Genomic DNA, 17,795 nt, shown 5'->3' with positions numbered 1-17,795 from the left:
ACAAAGTTTTGCTGTTCCAGGAAAAGCAAACGATAATGTTAAACCTATTTTGCACCGAACATATTGGACTTGAAGTGCTTTATCTATACCACGTGCTAATTTACAATTGGAAAAGGAAACAGGATAGGTCTGGAAACAGGGACAGTCTTAACATGAATGGTCTGAGTTATAATGATGATGTCAGTTTAAAGCTATGTCAGGCCTATCTAGAGTGTCACGCTTTATTGCTCCGGGTACGCTCTTCCTTAGCATTATCCTGCCATGACTGATTTGTTCTCTATCTCTCTTTTCTTTCCATTTTTATGTTCTTCTTCACAGTTGTACGCATCCTTGGACTTTGGGAGAAAATGGCAGCTGGTTCATGGCATGTGAACAGGTTCTACTGGTGAGTCTTCTTTCTTTCTTCTCATCATCCTTCGCTTCCTCTCGTCCTCTCTGTTGTCCTGATCTTTTCTTTGTTTACTCAGACTCTCATCACAAACTGTTTTGGAGCATCACTACGCAGTGTGTGGAACATGCTGTTTGCTTTCTGATTGCAAGAGACTGTGAAGGATATTGATAATATGGCAACAGTTTTACGGGCACCCAAACAATTGAGCTATTGTGTATTTTTTCGCGTTTTTTGTAACTATTTTATGTTCTGCAACCGTATCTTACGGCAAAAAAGAGCTTCTGGATATCAGGACAGCGATCACTCACCTTGGATTAGACAAAGATTTTTTCTTCAACAAACAAGACGCAGAAGACATTCTCCAAACACCTTGCAGGGCCGACACCAGTTATTTACAAGAGAAGTGACGCAGGTACAGAGGACAAAGGCCGGATGCCTGGTCAGGACCCGAAAAAGGCGGTGGGAAAGCTGCCATTACCGTCAATACTACTCGCCAACATGCAATCTTTGGACAATAACTTCTTGTGGGACGGTAGCATCCCACCTGGCCAACATCCGGTGAATTTCAGAGCGCGTATTTCAAATTACAGAAATATAAATATTTAACATTCATGAAATTCAAGTATTATACATCAAAATAAGAGTTAACTTCAAATCAAATCAAATCAAATTTTATTAGTCACATACACATGGTTAGCAGATGTTAATGCGAGCTGTAGCGAAATGCTTGTGCTTCTAGTTCCGACAATGCAGTAATAACCAACAGTAATCTAACCTAACAATTCACACTACTACCTTACACACACACACAAGTGTAAAGGGATAAAGAATATGTACATAAAGATATATGAATGAGTGGTGGTACAGAACGGCATGGCAGATGAGTTAGATGGTATAGAGTACGGTATATACATATGAGATGCAGTACTGTAGGGTATGTAAACATAAAGTGGCATAGTTTAAAGTGGCGTAGTGGTACATGTATTGCATAAGATGGCAAGATGCAGATAGATGATATAGAGTACAGTAATATATACATATGAGATGGGTAATGTAGGTATGTCAAACAATTGATCAGTGGGCATTGCTTAAAGTGGCTAGTGGTACATTCTTTACATAATTTCCCATCAATTCCCATTTTAAAGTGGCTGAGAGTTGAGTCAGTATGTTTGCAGCGGCCGCTAAATGTTAGCTGTGGCTGTTTAACAATCTGGATGGCCTTGAGATAGAGCTGTTTTCAGTCTTCGGCCCTGCTTTACTGCACCGTTACTGCCTCGCCTTCTGGATGAAGCGGGTGGAACAGGCAGTGGCTTGGGTGGTTGTTGTCCTTGATGATCTTTATGGCCTCCTGTGACATCGGGTGGTGTAGGTGTCTGGAGGGCAGGTAGTGTTGCCCTTGGTGATGCGTTCTGCAGACCTCACTACCCTCTGGATGAGCCTTACGGTTGTGGGCGGAGCAGTTGCCGTACAGGCGGTGATCAGCCCGACAGGATGCTCTCGATTGGTGCATCTGTAGAAGTTTGTGAGTAGCTTTGTTGGTGACAAGCCGAATTTCTTCAGCCTCACTGAGGTTGAAGAGGCGCGCGTGCGCCTTCTTCCACAACGCTGTCTGTGTGGGTGGACCAGTTCAGTTTGTCCGTGATGTGTACACCGAGGAACTTAAAACTTCCACCTTCTCCACTACTGACCCGTCGATGTGGATAGGGGGGTGGTCCCTCTGCTGTTCCGAAGTCCACAATTCATCTCCTTTGTTTGTTGACGTTGAGTATTTGAGGTTATTTTCCTGACACACACTTCTCCCGGAGATGCTCCTCACTCCCCCCGTGGGCGTCTCGTTCTGTTTTGTGATCAAGCTTACCACTGTAGGTGTCATCAGCGCAAAACCTGATGTTGAGTATGGACGGCTCTGACTTCATGGCCACGCATCCGTAGTGAACAGGGAGTACAGGAGAAAGAGGACGTCAAACACACCTCTGTTTAAACCACTGGCATCCCAGTGCGCTTGGATGGCATCAGCCGGCGGTGACGAGATGTTTCGCTTACCTTACCCTCACCACCTGGGGCGGACCGCGTCAGGAACTCCAGATGACCAGTTCACAGGCCGGGGTCGAGACCAGGGTGTCTCCGAGCTCTATGACGACGTTTCCAGGCAGAGGTCACCTTATGCATGTTAAATTGCTGCAAGTTCACTGCAACCCGACATGAACAGCGCTTCTCACATGGGCTATTCCTCTGGTCCAGATGGAGATGGGCAGTAGTGCAGAGTCGTGTTGCGATTGCGCGTTCGTCATTGTGAACCTATGGAGTCGGTAAAGCAAATTGGAGTGGGGTCTAGGGTGTCCGGATAGCAGTGGACGGTCGACTATGGAATCCTTACTAAAGATCGTTCAAAGCATCTTGCTCACTGATGACGCGCAAGTCCGAGGTGCTACAAGATAGACAGGTAGTCCGGTTTCAGCTTCTAAGCCTCTCTCGTTAGTGCTCTATCTTGGGAACAGGTTCATCACTCCGAATGGCATTCAGAGGCGTTGTAACCGTTGTTGGCAGTGCGTGTTATTTGTGCCCCTCTTGAGGATTGAGAATCAGGAGTCAGGATAGTGTGGGGACTCAATTAGATTTAATTATAGAAAGTAATCTCGTCTCGTGAGATACAAGTCGTCTCTAAGGGCGTCTGCGCTAAAGGCCGTGTAAGGTAAGCGCTCTTACTTTGCAGCAGTCACGTGTCTTGGCTTCTGCTCATAGCTCAGTAAAGGTTATACACACTAATATCTAAATAGTGGTTTACTCATCCTCGGCTCAGTGAGAGTGTAGGACGCTCTGGCCTATGGCTATTTGGTGAAGGGGCCGTGTCTTATGTTGTGAACAACTTTATCTCGCTCCCATCAAATGTCAAGGTCATGCACAAAACTGAGAGTGATTTATTTTTCCTGTTCTAGGGAGTCTAGACATGCCATCGGTCCCTCTACGAGGGGCTCGCGATGTATATGTGCTTCAATTTCTTTGACTAAAACATACTCACGTTGGATGATTTTCTTCTCTACGTAAACTGTCAGAGACCCTGCCACAACCTCTTGTGTTAACTTAGCTGCTCTGAATTCGTACTCAGTCATATTATGTCATCATGTACCTGTAGACTTAGCCTCTATCTAGAAATGCCTGTGCTGAGATAATGCTTAAGTGAGCAACTGTGTATTCGAGTGATGCATTCGGCTCTGATTCCCTGGTATAAAGAGCGAGTGGATTAGGTCAGTCGCTGTTAACAGATTTCACAGCGGCATTCGTTCAATGTCCGTCAATCTCAATCGGTTTCTAGAGTTCTGGCAATGTTTTATACTCGCTGGCAGTGGTTACGCATATCAGTGCACTGTCCTATGAACTGGTTCACCTGAAATCCAGCCTATCGGTCATTATCATTTATTTGTCGCATTTGACGACGATAGCGGAACAATATCCAATCGCGTGATCGATAGAAGTCTTGATCGTGGTGTCAGAATTGGCTCGGTGACTCTCAGTCGGTCTCGATACAGACCTTGATGCGCGTGGAGCTTGATTGTTCTGAGTTTTTTGTGTTGTAGGCTGGAATCAATCAAAATTGGATGTACTGTGGATGAGTTCCTTAGCCTTTTCCTTCATAACAATCGGTATTCTATGTTAATATGCTGGTTAAATTCCATAACTTTAGCTTCTCATAAGATCAAGATGCGTGTCGAATTTTCTCTCGCATGTAAAGGAGTCGCGCGGGAGAGTGATGGGGCATGTATAGAGTATAGAACGTCGCGACAATTCACATACGTTCTAACTCAATTTTGTCTAGCATGTTTTTCCAACAGTCGCGCTGGTTATGCACACAGTCAGAATAGTGCGTGAAATAGACAAATATGACTGGAGTTTTGTATTTTATAATTAGCCTCTAGTTACCACAAATCCCAGCTACGTATATGCAACCTCAGTGCGTGTAGTGATTTGACTAGTATATGACAACGTAGATTCGATAAAGTTCGAACATTACAGATGCTCATTCTCGAAGTCGATCTGGTGTTTGGAAAATGTATGACACCCGGACATGTGGATATATTATGACGAGATATTCTTAGATAAGATAACTAGCGGGGTCGAAGATTTTGATTTGAGGCAGTTCTAGATAGCAGGTGCAGCAAGAAACGGTGACTGTTATGTATGCTTTGTGTGTGTGTTATGGCATGGAATCACGACCACGTGTCTCGTCTCATCTAAGGCATACCTACTCTCTCCTCGGACCCCTTCCTTCATCTAGCTCTCTCGCTGGATACGATGTGATGTTCTGTCAATGCGCGATGTTGGCAATGAACCGAAGAACCAGCTGGCTTAGCACCGTGACTCTGATTTAGCTTCTCCTGAGTAGCTCCTATGTGTCTGTGCGGCGAAGCAACCTGCCTCTGCAATCCCTCAATGTCTCATACTGTGTGGAGATGGCCTACTCCGCTGCTCAGGAATTCATCAATCCATTAGTGCAATCAGAACTGAGCATGGCGCTCGAAGTAGTATCGCCTAGCGGTATCGCGAGTGCGCTCTCTCGATTAGAACCGTTATAACCGTCCGACTGACACTGAGTACACGCCACGTTTGTCCTCGTGTATTCTCTGCGCGCTCGCACAAGACTTAGGAGAGTCGCCGCGACTCTCGGACTCGGATGACTTAAAATTGGTCGCAAGTGAACAGTAGGTGTATCCGTTTCACTAGTAATTACACAAGACTAACATATTCCATCGTTCTCCAGGTACTCGGATGAGTAGTAGTCTGTAACCGTTATTACATACTGGATATCCATGATTGTCAGGGCATTAGTTGGTTACAACAGAACTGTAGTCCGTCATATGGGAAATACGTGATGCTATTAACCCCGCTGATGAATGGGCGCTACTCTCATGTATAGAAATCACACGTGTATATCAATAGTAAAAACCTTACTGCAATATTTCCCAAGAACCACGGAGCGAGGCGCCACTCTCTTTTCGGCGCGGAAGGGATCTTCTTGTTACCCAGCGCTGTCAGATTTTCATATTAAAGACTTTGTGAAAGGTGTGTTTTCTCGAAAAGCGCACCAATAGCGAATATATCTGTGACTGGACACGCGACTTGCACATACCAAGTCACACATTTAAACAACAATTTATACAACACAGATAGGTGACAGAGACAGAAATGTCATAGAACTTTCTTGCGACATGTGTTTTGTATCATCCCTACGTGACCACATTTACGTTTGTTGAAATCATTAACTTCATAGTTGAGTTCCACGTCTCCAATAAGGTCCTAAGTTCCAATTCACAGATGGTTTCCTATGTTGATTCGAAAGAAATACCGTTATCGCTCTAATTCTCAACTCTTATCCGTCCCTACATAATGTGCAGTTGTAGCTGGCGTTTCTTCATTTCATATGATCTCATTAACAGAAGCTAACTTCGTGATGATCCCTCCTTGGCTAAACTAGCAATAAACATAAGATAATATCCAAACCTTAGAACGTCTCTCACGTTTAATGCAATGTTATGGCGACAGAGCCTAACTTGCTTAAAACAACATTATCCATAATAACTCAACAAAGCCTACAGGTAACCATAAATAATGTACACCATTGAGACATTCTCAAGAGTTTTAATTATCTGGATTGTATCATGTTGTAGTCGATTTTAACGGAGTAAGAGTAACGATCGATGATGCGCATGTACCCACACTATCTCAGCCGAATATATGCACGCACAAGTCTATGTATGTAAATACGAGCTACACTGTGTGTACAAGATTGCGTGCCAGAACTGATGTGGGCTGTGGCTCGCAGCTACGAGCTATTCAGCTTGCTCTTGCTCGTAGCTGAACAGTCTTTTAACTCATTATGATCCTCTACACCACACATCCTTTAAATTATTTACTGCTTCATTTCGGACGATATGGACGTGCTTTCTACTATCTCTGCTTTACTACCACAATAGTAGCATTCTGTGCTGGCAAGAAGCAGAAATGATGTGACTGAAGGCACGCCTCGTACTCTTGATCTGATAGCTCTTCTGAGGATAGTGGTATAGAACAGATTACGAAATAGCGACATCCAAGCCCATATGTCAAGTGAGTGCCAAGGTCGGAGGAGAAGCGCCAGATGTGCCTCGCGTTGGAGCACCGACAAGACAAACCGGGCCGACTCCTTCGGAGAAGAAAACTGATGAGGATTCTGACACTCGGTCTTAGACTATTCTGAAAAGCCCAGTGCTAATACGTCGATTTGCACTCCATCACTAGAGAATCACGATACGCAAGTGTGTCGTGTTGCGCGACTTACACGGTCAACATAAATCGATGCTCCGTTTGTCTCTGAGCCAAAATAAACAGAGAAAGCTTCGATGGTCTGGAGATAATGATACACGAAAACTTCATGAAACAATATCTGTTTCGGATACTCAGCGACACTCTGCTGCGATCATGTTACTAAGGCAGATATGCTCTGCGAAGACTTAATCTTGCGTATAAACATCTGCTATCTCGTGTAGAAGAGTGCACTTCCACAGGAGAGACCATCGGCCAGACATGCTAATGGGGCGAGTCTTATGCATCGGATTATACAGTCCGTACACAATACTGAGGAGAAGTTGGGCTAGATAAAACCAGTAGCAGGTGTGTGAGCAATTTTAGAGGCTCTTTCGATACTCTTTGGTTATGACAAACCGAGGGCAACAAATCAAGCGGGGACATCCCGACCAATCGCGCCTCCCACAGGCGTTCCCAACGGGTGACCAGAGGACCACGGATGTGAGAATGTTTTGAACGCGCTTCGTGAGAGATCATCATGTAAACGTTGTGCACCGGGACCTCGCGCATGGATATATTGGATATGGCTCGTGGATGTCGCTCATCGTATTGGGAAAGAACAAGAGACCATCGTCAGCTGCTCGATCATCAGTCCATTTTGCTTTTCGCACGAGCGAGAGATGCAGAAGTTTGGGAGGAAAAGCAAAGGGAAAGCTCCTTTCTAAAGAGAGAAAATTTTAGATTGGGGTAGCTGAGGACTTGGACTGCAGCAGAAATGTGCAGCAAAGGCAAAAGTGTGGCCTTCTTGATACAACAGGCCGAAATCAAGATGGGTGGATCTACAGGGGAATCAGAGCTTTTTGCCAATGGAAAATAAATCAACCAGGGGTGATTTGTTTCTCTGTCGGTAGGTTTACAAGGTAGTCCTTCCCCACTGGCAAACGAGCGTTCTAGTTTTGAATTATGGTGTTACTGTTTACAAGTTAAGACTTCTGTTAATAACATATATGAAGAACATTTCATAGAGACGGTAGAGTTGAGATGCATCAGAGATTTTCTTTTAATTCGTATAGATACGCGACTTGAATTTTATGTCAATCAATGCTTGAGGGGGAACAAAACTGTTTGAAGAGAAAAGCTTTTTTTTGTAAGGACTGCAACGCAGATCTTGTATTTCGTTCAAGAACACATTTCATGCAAAAGAGGAACTAATAATTATTGGAAAAATCAGTGTTCATCTAATATTCAGCTGGTTAAGCACACAAATTTCACAAGGGGACATTTTTTGTTTTCTCAAATGGACTCCAATGGGACATTGGACTATACGGTCATCAACCACAGAGGCAGATTATTTGTGTTGTGTAAATGTATTATGAACTGTTCTAGTCCTCCCAGCTACACTTACTTCTAGAGGAAATTGAAGAAATTCTTAAAAGTTCTTCTGAGAAAATATCCATCCAGTCGATTATAGTTGTGGAGATTCTTAATAGGGTTTATTGCTAATGAGATGATAGATTGCCCCATTAGGCCTAACAATGGTGTGGAACAAGTTGGTTGAATTTCTCGCTAGCCTGGAAGTAATTGCATGTGGAGAGTTAAAACCCTGGAGAGAAACAATACACAGGAGTAATAGAGAGATCGTTCTTCTACATCAAGAATTTGACTTGTGGTGATAACCCAGTTACCAACATGTAGAGGTCAAAATACTGCGTTGCAGTCCTGAACATTAAGTCATATGGTTGACTGTAAGAAATACGTCTGGTGGTTATTGGAAATTAAATAACTCATTGTTATTAAATGTATGATTTAAAAAATGTGATTAGAATCTAATTTCTGTGTTTACTGAGGTTTAGCTACATCTAATGCAGAATATGGAATATTGGGAACTGCTGAAATGTAAAATCCGCTCAGCCTGTATTACTGATGGGAAACGGCTTGCTTTAAGAAGGAGATGTGAGGTAGCTGAACTCTCTAAGACAATTGCGGATATCACAGAGATTGAGCATCTTGATCTTAATGAGAAAGCTAAATTTAATGATTTACAGAATCAACTAGATACATTGTATGAGGAAAAGGCTAGAGGAACTTTCATAAGATCCAGAAAACAATGGCTTGAAAAAGGCGAAAAGACAGTAGATACTTTTTAATTTGGAAAAGATGAGAGGGGAACTCAACACACTTCGGAAATTTTAAGATTAATGGGGTTACCACTGAGGATAGAGAGTTGTTATCAGGACTTTACCACTAAGTTTATGAGAATCTTTACTCTTAGATAACATTTGAGTGACTCTAAGGATCTCCTTGATTCTACAGAGAATGTATAATATCCGTTAGTTGAAGATATTCAATAGTATTGTTGTAAGATTGATCCATTTATGGACATCCAGTACGGGGGTTTGCTCAATAAAAAATAACTAATCTCCAGGTTGTGATTTGGATTAACCCTGAATTTTACAAAACCTTCATGTTACGGTTGAGATAGATCCAGGTTGTGATGGATTAACCTCTGAATTTTACAAAACCTTCTCTGAAGAAATAGCACCATTTTTACTTGAAACCTTTAAGGAGGTTATAAAGAAGGGAGAACTACCTGCCTCTCTGAAGCAAGGGGTTATTACTCTTATACCTAAACCACACAAGGATKTCTTAAATATTGATAATTGGTGTCCAATCACACTCCTAWATAACGACTACAAAATTATAGCCTTAATCTTTGCAAAAAGGTTWAAGTCTTGCTTGAATGATCTGATTGATGAATGTCAATCAGGGGTTATGAAAGGGCGCCATATATCTAATAATCTGAGGTTGGTGTTAGACTTGGTTGAGTATTGTGATCTATTGGATGACTTCCCTTGTCACGGCTGTTAACTTCTCTGGGATATGTGGGACGCTAACGTCCCACTTGGCCAAAAGCCAGTAAAAATGCAGCGCGCCAAATTCAAATATATTACTATAAAAATCWATCTTTCATGAAATCACACATGAAAGACACAAAACTAAAGCTGTTGTGAATCCAGCCAACATGTCTGATTTCAAAAAGGATTTACGGCGAAAGCACACCAAACGATTATGTTAGGTCAGTACATAGCCACAGAAAAACACWGCCATTTTCCCAGCCAAAGATAGGAGTCACAAAAAGCAGAAATYGAGATAAAATGATTCACTAACCTTTGATGATCTTCATCAGATGACACTCATAGGACATCATGTTACCCAATACATGTATGTTTTGTTTGATAATGTGCATATTTATATCCACAAATCTAAGTTTACATTGGCGCCATGTTCAGAAATACCTCCAAAATATCCGGAGAAATTGCAGAGAGCCACATCAAATAACATAKATACTCATCATAAACTTTGATGAAAGATACATGTTTTACATAGAATTAAAGATACACTTGTTTTTAATGCAACCGCTGTGTCATATTTCAAAAAAACTTTACGTAAAAAGSAAACCATGCAATAATCTGAGACGGCGCTCAGATATAAACAACATTTCTRCGCCATGTTGGAGTCAACAGAAATACGAAATTACATCATAAATATTCCCTTACCTTTGATGATCTTCATCAGAATGCTAGTTCCACAATAAATTATTGTTTTGTTCGATAATGTCCATTAATTATGTCCAAGTAGCTACTTTGCTAAGCACTTTAGTACACAATGCGCAAACGCGTTGCGCAGATCCAGGCGAAACGTCGGACAAAAAAACTTCAAAAAGTTATATTACAGGTCGAATTAACTTTGTCAACCTAAGTGAGAGAATCAATCTCAAGGATGTTTGTTATCATAAATATCCAATAACGTTCCAACCGGACAGAATTCTTTGTTGTCTACAGAAAGTATGGAACGCAAGGCGATATCATCGTTGGAATGCACGTGACAGGAAACTGGCACTCTGCCAGAACAACTGACTCAAATCCTCTCCATCCTGGCCCCACATCAACAGTAGAGGCTTCATTCAAGCGTTCTAGCAGACTGTTGACAATCTCTGGAAGGCGTAGGAAATGCAAAATATCCATATCTTACTGGAAATTGAATACGCGATGAGTTGAAATCACCAGCCTCAAGAATCTCTCACTTCCTGTTGGATTTTTTCTCAAGGTTTTTGCTGCCATATGATATGTTATACTCACAACATCGCATTCAAACAGTTTTTAGAGAAACTTCAGAGTGTTTTATTCTAGTAAATAATAATATCGATATATTTGAGCATGTGGACAGAGTAGGAGGCAGGTACTCTGGCGCGCTATTATCCAACGTGAAAATGCTGCCTCCTATCCTAGAGAAAGTTTACAGTAAGAGGACGCAAGGTAAGTGGGTGATGCGTAACATTTTCTTTATTAACTCAAAATGAATCCGCAAACAAAAACATAAACACTTAAAAAACCAAACCATGAACGCTCAACAGGCTAATGTGCCTAAAACAAATTCAAACTTCCCACAAAGACAGGTGGGAAAGAAAGGCTACCTAAGTATGGTCCCAATCGAGACAACGATAGACAGCTGTCCCTTGATTGAGAACGCAACCGGCCAAAACATAGATATATAGAAAATCATAAGAAACACAAACATAGAATCCCACCGGACCAACTCACACCCTGACCCAAAACCAAAATAAGAGACAATAAAAAGGAATTCTCTCACAAGGTCAGGGCGTGAATCCCTGTTTTCCTATTTTGGATTTTCGAAACTTGATACAGTAAGTCACATATTAATATTTGATTGTCTAAGCATATTGAAATTCCGTGTCGAAATGGTTGTTTTTTTTGTTGATGCTATTAAAGAACTCTGTCTAAATGGTGCAATATGACTGTATCAAAACTCTGTATGGAACCATCCTCAAGGTTGAACATTACAAAGGCATAGCGACAAGGTTGTCAATTTCACCTTTTTTATTTTTGTTAGTATCTCAAATTTTAATGCTCATTAGTTTCATAAAGTAATTTGAAGTATTACATTCCAGGCCAGAGAGATCAAAGATACCCCAACTGGCGATGACGACCTCTAACTTTTTTTAAAGTAAAGTAAGATTGATGTAGAAAGGCAGTTTTCTCTCCAAATCTCAGGTTTGGCATTAAAATCTTTCAAGGTGAGTTGTTTGTTTGAAAGGAGCTGTCATCGACGCAGATTGTAACTCTCTCGAAAAAGATACTGTAACTACACTCGGTGTAAAGATCACCTAAAATCTTAAGGCTGTGGAATGTCTTAATTTGAACCTGTAACTGAATCTGTCGCCCAAAAATTTCGTCATGGTTAGCGGAGAGGATTTAATCTTTCTCACCCAAGGGTTCCGCTAGCGGAACACCCACACATTCCGCTGAACAGGCAGCGCAATGCAAATATTATTTTTTTTTTGGTTGAAGATATCTAACTTTCACTACATTAACAAGTCAATAAACAGCAAATGAATAGATAACATCTTGTGATTCCAGCCAACGTGTCCGATTTTTTAAATATTTTATCAGCGAAAACACAACAATATTTATTAGATCATCACCACAAATCAAAAAAGCACAGACATTTTTTTCACAGCAAAGATAGCTTTCACAACCCACAAATAGAGATAAAATTAATCACTTAACCTTGAAACATCTTCAATCAGAATGAGTCAATATGAGACATCATGACAGAACCAATACATTTATGTTTGTTCGATATGTGCATATAATATGTATAAAACAGAAATCTCAGTTTAACATTTGGCGCGTTAACGTGCAGTAATGTTTTGGTTTCCAAAACATCCGGTGATTTTGCAGAAAATACTCATAATAAGACAGATTGATAAATAAGATGCAAGTGTTATTCACAAAAATTAGAAGAAAACGTATCCTCTATGCAACCGCTGTGTCAGATTTCAAAATAACTTTACGGAAAAAGAATAAATCTAAGAACGGCGCGTCAGACACAATCCAGCCAAAAGAAGATAGTCGCGCCATTTTGGGTCACAGAAGCTACAAAAACACTATAAATATGCACTTACCTTCGAATAACTTCATCAGAAGGCACTCCCAGGTTTCCCAGTTCGACAATAAATTACTGAAAAGTTCCATAAAGCCCATCATTTAGCCACTTGTTGTTAGGATGTTCAGCCCACGAATCCATTTTCATGACGCACGAGCAATCCCTCCAGACAAAAACTCAAAAAGTTCCGTTACAGGTCGTAGAAACAAGTCAAATGATGTATGCAATCCATATTTAGGATGTGTTTAACATTAATCATCAATAAGGATCCAACCGGAGAATTTCATTGTCTGAAGAAAGAGCATTGGAACGAGAGCATTCTCTCTCGCTCGTGCGCAAAATGAGACTGAGAATTTGTGAAGACCACTCAGTAAAATAGCTCCTATGAGCCCCTCCTTTATAGTAGAATCATATGACCAACATCTAAAGACGGTCACATCTAGTGGAAGCCCTAGGAAGTGTTTGCTTATCCATAACTATATGGGGTATCATTTGACACTGTTCTCACTTCCTGTTTGGAAGTCTTCTCAGGTTTTTGTCTGCCAAAAGAGTTCTGTTATACTTACAGACATAATTCGAACAGTTTTAGAAACTTCAGAGTGTTTTCTATACAATAGTAATAATAATATGCATGTATTACCTTCTGGGGCAGAGTAGGAGGAACTTCCATTTGGGTACGCAATTCGTTCAAAGTGGAAATGCTGCCCCCTGTCCATAACTGGTTTTAATCAGTTCCTCTTCAAGGAAGGGTGCTTTTATCCAAAGCTGAGGGGCTATCTCGTGCATCCTATCTTTTTTCATCCCCAAATCCACTTGCTGTACRTTAGATAGGCTTTTGTACAACTTCATATGGAAAAACAAGCCACATAAGATAAAAAGAGATGTTATCACCAACAGGGTTTGTGATGGCGGTCTAAATGTCTTAGACTTCACTCTCTTCAATCAGCAATCAAAGGTCAACTGGATTAAAAGGTACATAAAAAATCTTCATAGTTTCTGTAATATTATACCTCATTTTGTTTTTCAGAAGTTCGGAGGGCTTACTTTTTTACTACAATGTAAACTTCCCGTGAAACTGGCGGCTTTTCACAAGCAGGCTTTAATGTACTCGGCTTTGTTGTATAAACAAAACTTTTCACCTCATAAATGTTTTATATGGAACAATGTTTCGATATTACATAGAAACAAGATGTTATTTAACCATAAATGGTTCTRGAAAATCATTGTCCTTGTCAGCCAATCAGTTAATATTAGTGGGAATCTATTTACACGGAGAGAATTTATGGAAAGATACAACTTTGAGGTTTCAAGCAAGGAATATGACACTGTTATTGAAGCTATACCTAGTGGGATAAAAACTTKACTTCAGAATAGTGCATATTTTGGAATATCTCCGATTGTAAGCGATATCCAGGTGAATGGCATTGGTCTACTAGATACAAAATTCAACAATCGTTTATTAAGGGATATTTTCTACAGGAAGTCTATTCCCTCTGTGATATTTCGTTGGGCTTCATCGTTTGATGTAAACTGGCGTCGTGCTTGGCTCACTCCACACAAATGCATGCTGACCAATGAAGTAAAGGAGATCTCCTTTAAGAATAGCCATAGATTATATCCGTGTAATAGCTTGATTTCTAAATATATACCTGATGTTACCATTGAACGTAGTTTTTGTGAACTAGAAACTGAATCTATTGAACACTTATTCTGTCATTGTTTATATAGTGAAGTGTTCTGGACTGATATAAAACTATATCTTGGCCTCAAATTGCATTCAACCATTGACATTTCTAAGTTTGACATATTATTGTATTACACTGATTCCACAATTGAACGTGAGTATGTCATAAATCGCTTTGTTTTATTAGGAAAAAAAATCGTACACAAATCAAAATTTATGAAGAAAAATATCATTTTCTCAGTTTTTTTTTCTGATTTGGAAAACTATTTAGTCTTTAAAACATATACAAAAACAAAATGTCCCAAAATGTCGCTATATGTCTGTATTTGATTTGATATAAAGTGTATTCTTTTTTCCCCGTTTTTTTCCTTCTCATTTCTTTGTGGAATCCTTCTGGCTCTTATGTTTATGTTTTGCAAGGTACTGGTAATAAAAAATAATAAAATAAAAAATGTATAAATAAAAAACTTTGTAATACTACAACTTATAGCACATTTTTCCAAAAACCAGCCTGAAACTCTTTCTAAAGACTGTTGACATCTAGTGGAAGCCCTAGGAACTGCAATCTGGGAGGACTTCACCTCATAATAAACATGAAATCCATTGGAAACAGTAGAAGGCTTAAATATTTTTTTTTMGGATGGTTGGTTCTCGGGGTTTCGCCTGCCATATCAGTTCTGTTATACTCACCAACATCATTTTAACCTACCCAAGAGAGGATACACTAGACGAGGTACGATCACGAATATCCTACCAACGGGACATCAAAAACTGTAATATCCTATGTTTCACGGAATCGTGGCTGAATGACGACATGGATATTCAGCTAGCGGGATACACACTGCACCGGTAAGATAGAACAGCAACTCCGGTACGGGGGGGGGGGGGGGAGGGGTCTGTGCATATTTGTAAACAACAACTGTGCACGAATCGTAAGAAGTCTCTGATTTTGCTCGCCTGAAGTAGAGATATATTGTGATAAATTTGCAGGCCACAACTACCTGCCTCTAGCAGAGATTTCAGCTATAAGCTCTTTCGTGGCTGTTTTATTTACACCAACAGACAGATGCTGGCAACTAAGACCGACCAGTTCAGCTGTAATAGGCGAAATAAAGCAACAGGAAACACTCACTCCAGAGAGCGGCTGCTCCCTAGTGGTCAAGCTATAAATGCAGGTGAAACGTTAAATCATTCTAATCAATTTCCATCAACACGTTAAATGTGCAACCAGCGGGAAAAAAATTCTAGATCACTGTAGCACCACACACAGAGGACGCAATACAAGCTTCTCGCTCGCACCTCCACTTTGATAATCCGACCACAATTCATTCTCCTGATTCCTGTTTCTTACAAGCATAAAATTAAAAGCAGAAACGCACCAGTGACTCGTCTTTAAAAGTGGTCAGATGAAAGCAAAGAGCTTAAAACTACAGGCTGTTTTACTATCAGAGACTGGAACATTTCCGTATTCTTCCGATGCATTGAAGGAGTTACACACAAGTCACTGGCTTAATCAATAAGTGCAACTCAAAGGACGTCGTCCCCTACAGTGACTGTACTACAGTACCCCCAAACCAGAAGCCATGGATAAACATGCAGACATTCGCACTGAGCTATGATGAGTAGAGCTGGCGCTTCAAGGGCGGGACTCTAACCCGGAAACTTACAAGAAATCCTGCTATGCCCTGCGACAAACCATCAAACAGGTAAAGCGTCAATACAGGGCTAAAATTAAATCATACTACACCGGCTCCGACGCTCGTCTTATGMGGCAGGGCTTGCAAAGTATTACAGACTACAAAGGGAAGCACAGCCGCGGGCTGCCCAGTGACACGAGCCTACCAGACGAGCTAAATCACTTCTACGCTCGCTTCGAGGCAAGCAACACTGAGGCATGCGTGAGAGCATCAGCTGTTCCAGGTGACTGTGAGATCACGCTCTCCGTAGCCGAAGTGAGTAAGACCTTTAAACAGGTCAACATACACAAGGCTGCGGGGCCAGACGGATTACCAGGACGTGTGCCCCGGGCATGTGCTGACCAACTGGCAGGTGTCTTCACTGACATTTTCAACATGTCCCTGATTAATCTCTCTTGGGTACGTGAGACGTTAGCGTCCCACCTCTTCAACAGCCAGTGAATCSGCTGGGCGCCAAATTCAAATACAGAAATACTCATTATAAAAATTCAGAAAACAAAACATATTTTACATAGGTTTAAACATTAACTTCTTGTGAATCCAAACACGGTGTCAGATTTAAAAATGCTTTACAGCGAAAGAYTACCTTACGATTATTTTAAAACATAGCCCAGCAGACAAATCATTACAAACAGTTATCAGCCAAGTAGAAGAGTTACACAAGTCAGAAATAGAGATAAAATGAATCCCTTACCATTGATGATCTTCATATGGTTGCACTCAGAAGACATTCATTTACTCAATAAATGTTCCTTTTGTTCAATAAAGTCTCTTTATATCCAAAAACCTCCGTTTTGTTCGTGCATTTTCTTCAGTAATCCACAGGCTCAAACGCAGTCAAAACAGGRAGACAAAGAAATCCAAATTGTATCCGTAAAGTTCATAGAAACATGTCAAATTATGTTTATATTCAATCCTCAGGTTGTTTTTAGCCTAAATAATCGATAATATTTCAACCGGACAATAACGTCATCAACATAAAAGGTAAACAAGAAAGGCACTCTCTCGGTCGTGCGCATGAAAAAGCTCTGTGACACTTTAGGGTCCACTCATTCAGACTGCTCTTACTTCCTCATTTTTCAGAATACAAGCCTGAAACAATTTCTAAAGACTGTTGACATCTAGTGGAAGGCATATGAACTGCAATTTGAGTCATAAGTCAATGGATACTGTAATGGCATTGAATGGAAAAATAAAAAATAAATTTAAAAAACGACTTCCCGAATTGATTTTTCTCAGGTTTTTGCCTGCCAAATTAGTTCTGTTATACTCACAGACACTATTMTAACAGTTTAGGAAACTTTAGAGTGTTTTCTATCCAYATCTACCAGTTATATGCATATCATATATTCTGGGCCCGAGAAGCAGGCAGTTTAGTTTGGGCATGRTTTTCATCCAAAATTCCGAATGCTGCCCCCTACCCTAGAGAAGTTAAGTCTGTAATACCAACATGTTTCAAGCAGACCACCATAGTCCCTGTGGCCAAGAACACAAAGGCAACCTGAATAAATGACTACAGACCTGTAGCCCTCACGTCTGTAGCCATGACGTGSTTTGAAAGGTTGGTAATGGCTCACATCAACAACATTATCCCAGAAACCCTAGACCCACCCTAATTTGCATACCGCTCAAACAGATCCACAGATAATGCAATCTCTACTGCACTCCACACTGCCCTTTCCCACCTGGACAAAAGGAACACTTACGTGAGAATGCTATTCATTGACCACAGCTCAGCGTTCAACACCATAGTACCCTCAAAGCTCATCACTAAGTT

The 17,795-nt window shown here is 40.8% G+C and overlaps 1 protein-coding gene across 1 annotated transcript in view; it reads left to right on the top strand.

Annotated features, from left to right (window-relative positions):
* LOC111952279 (VPS10 domain-containing receptor SorCS3-like) overlaps positions 1–17,795 on the top strand; it is a 125,138-nt gene that overhangs the window by 49,783 nt on the left and 57,560 nt on the right. Inside the window, 2 exon segments of the mRNA XM_023970834.2 lie at positions 319–361; positions 364–385. Of these exon segments, the coding sequence (XP_023826602.2) occupies positions 319–361; positions 364–385 (65 nt within the window).

The sequence above is a fragment of the Salvelinus sp. IW2-2015 genome, linkage group LG3 (genome assembly GCF_002910315.2).
Source record: "Salvelinus sp. IW2-2015 linkage group LG3, ASM291031v2, whole genome shotgun sequence".
NCBI classification, from domain to species: Eukaryota; Metazoa; Chordata; class Actinopteri; order Salmoniformes; family Salmonidae; genus Salvelinus; species Salvelinus sp. IW2-2015.
This window is presented reverse-complemented; position numbering and strand designations above follow the sequence as displayed.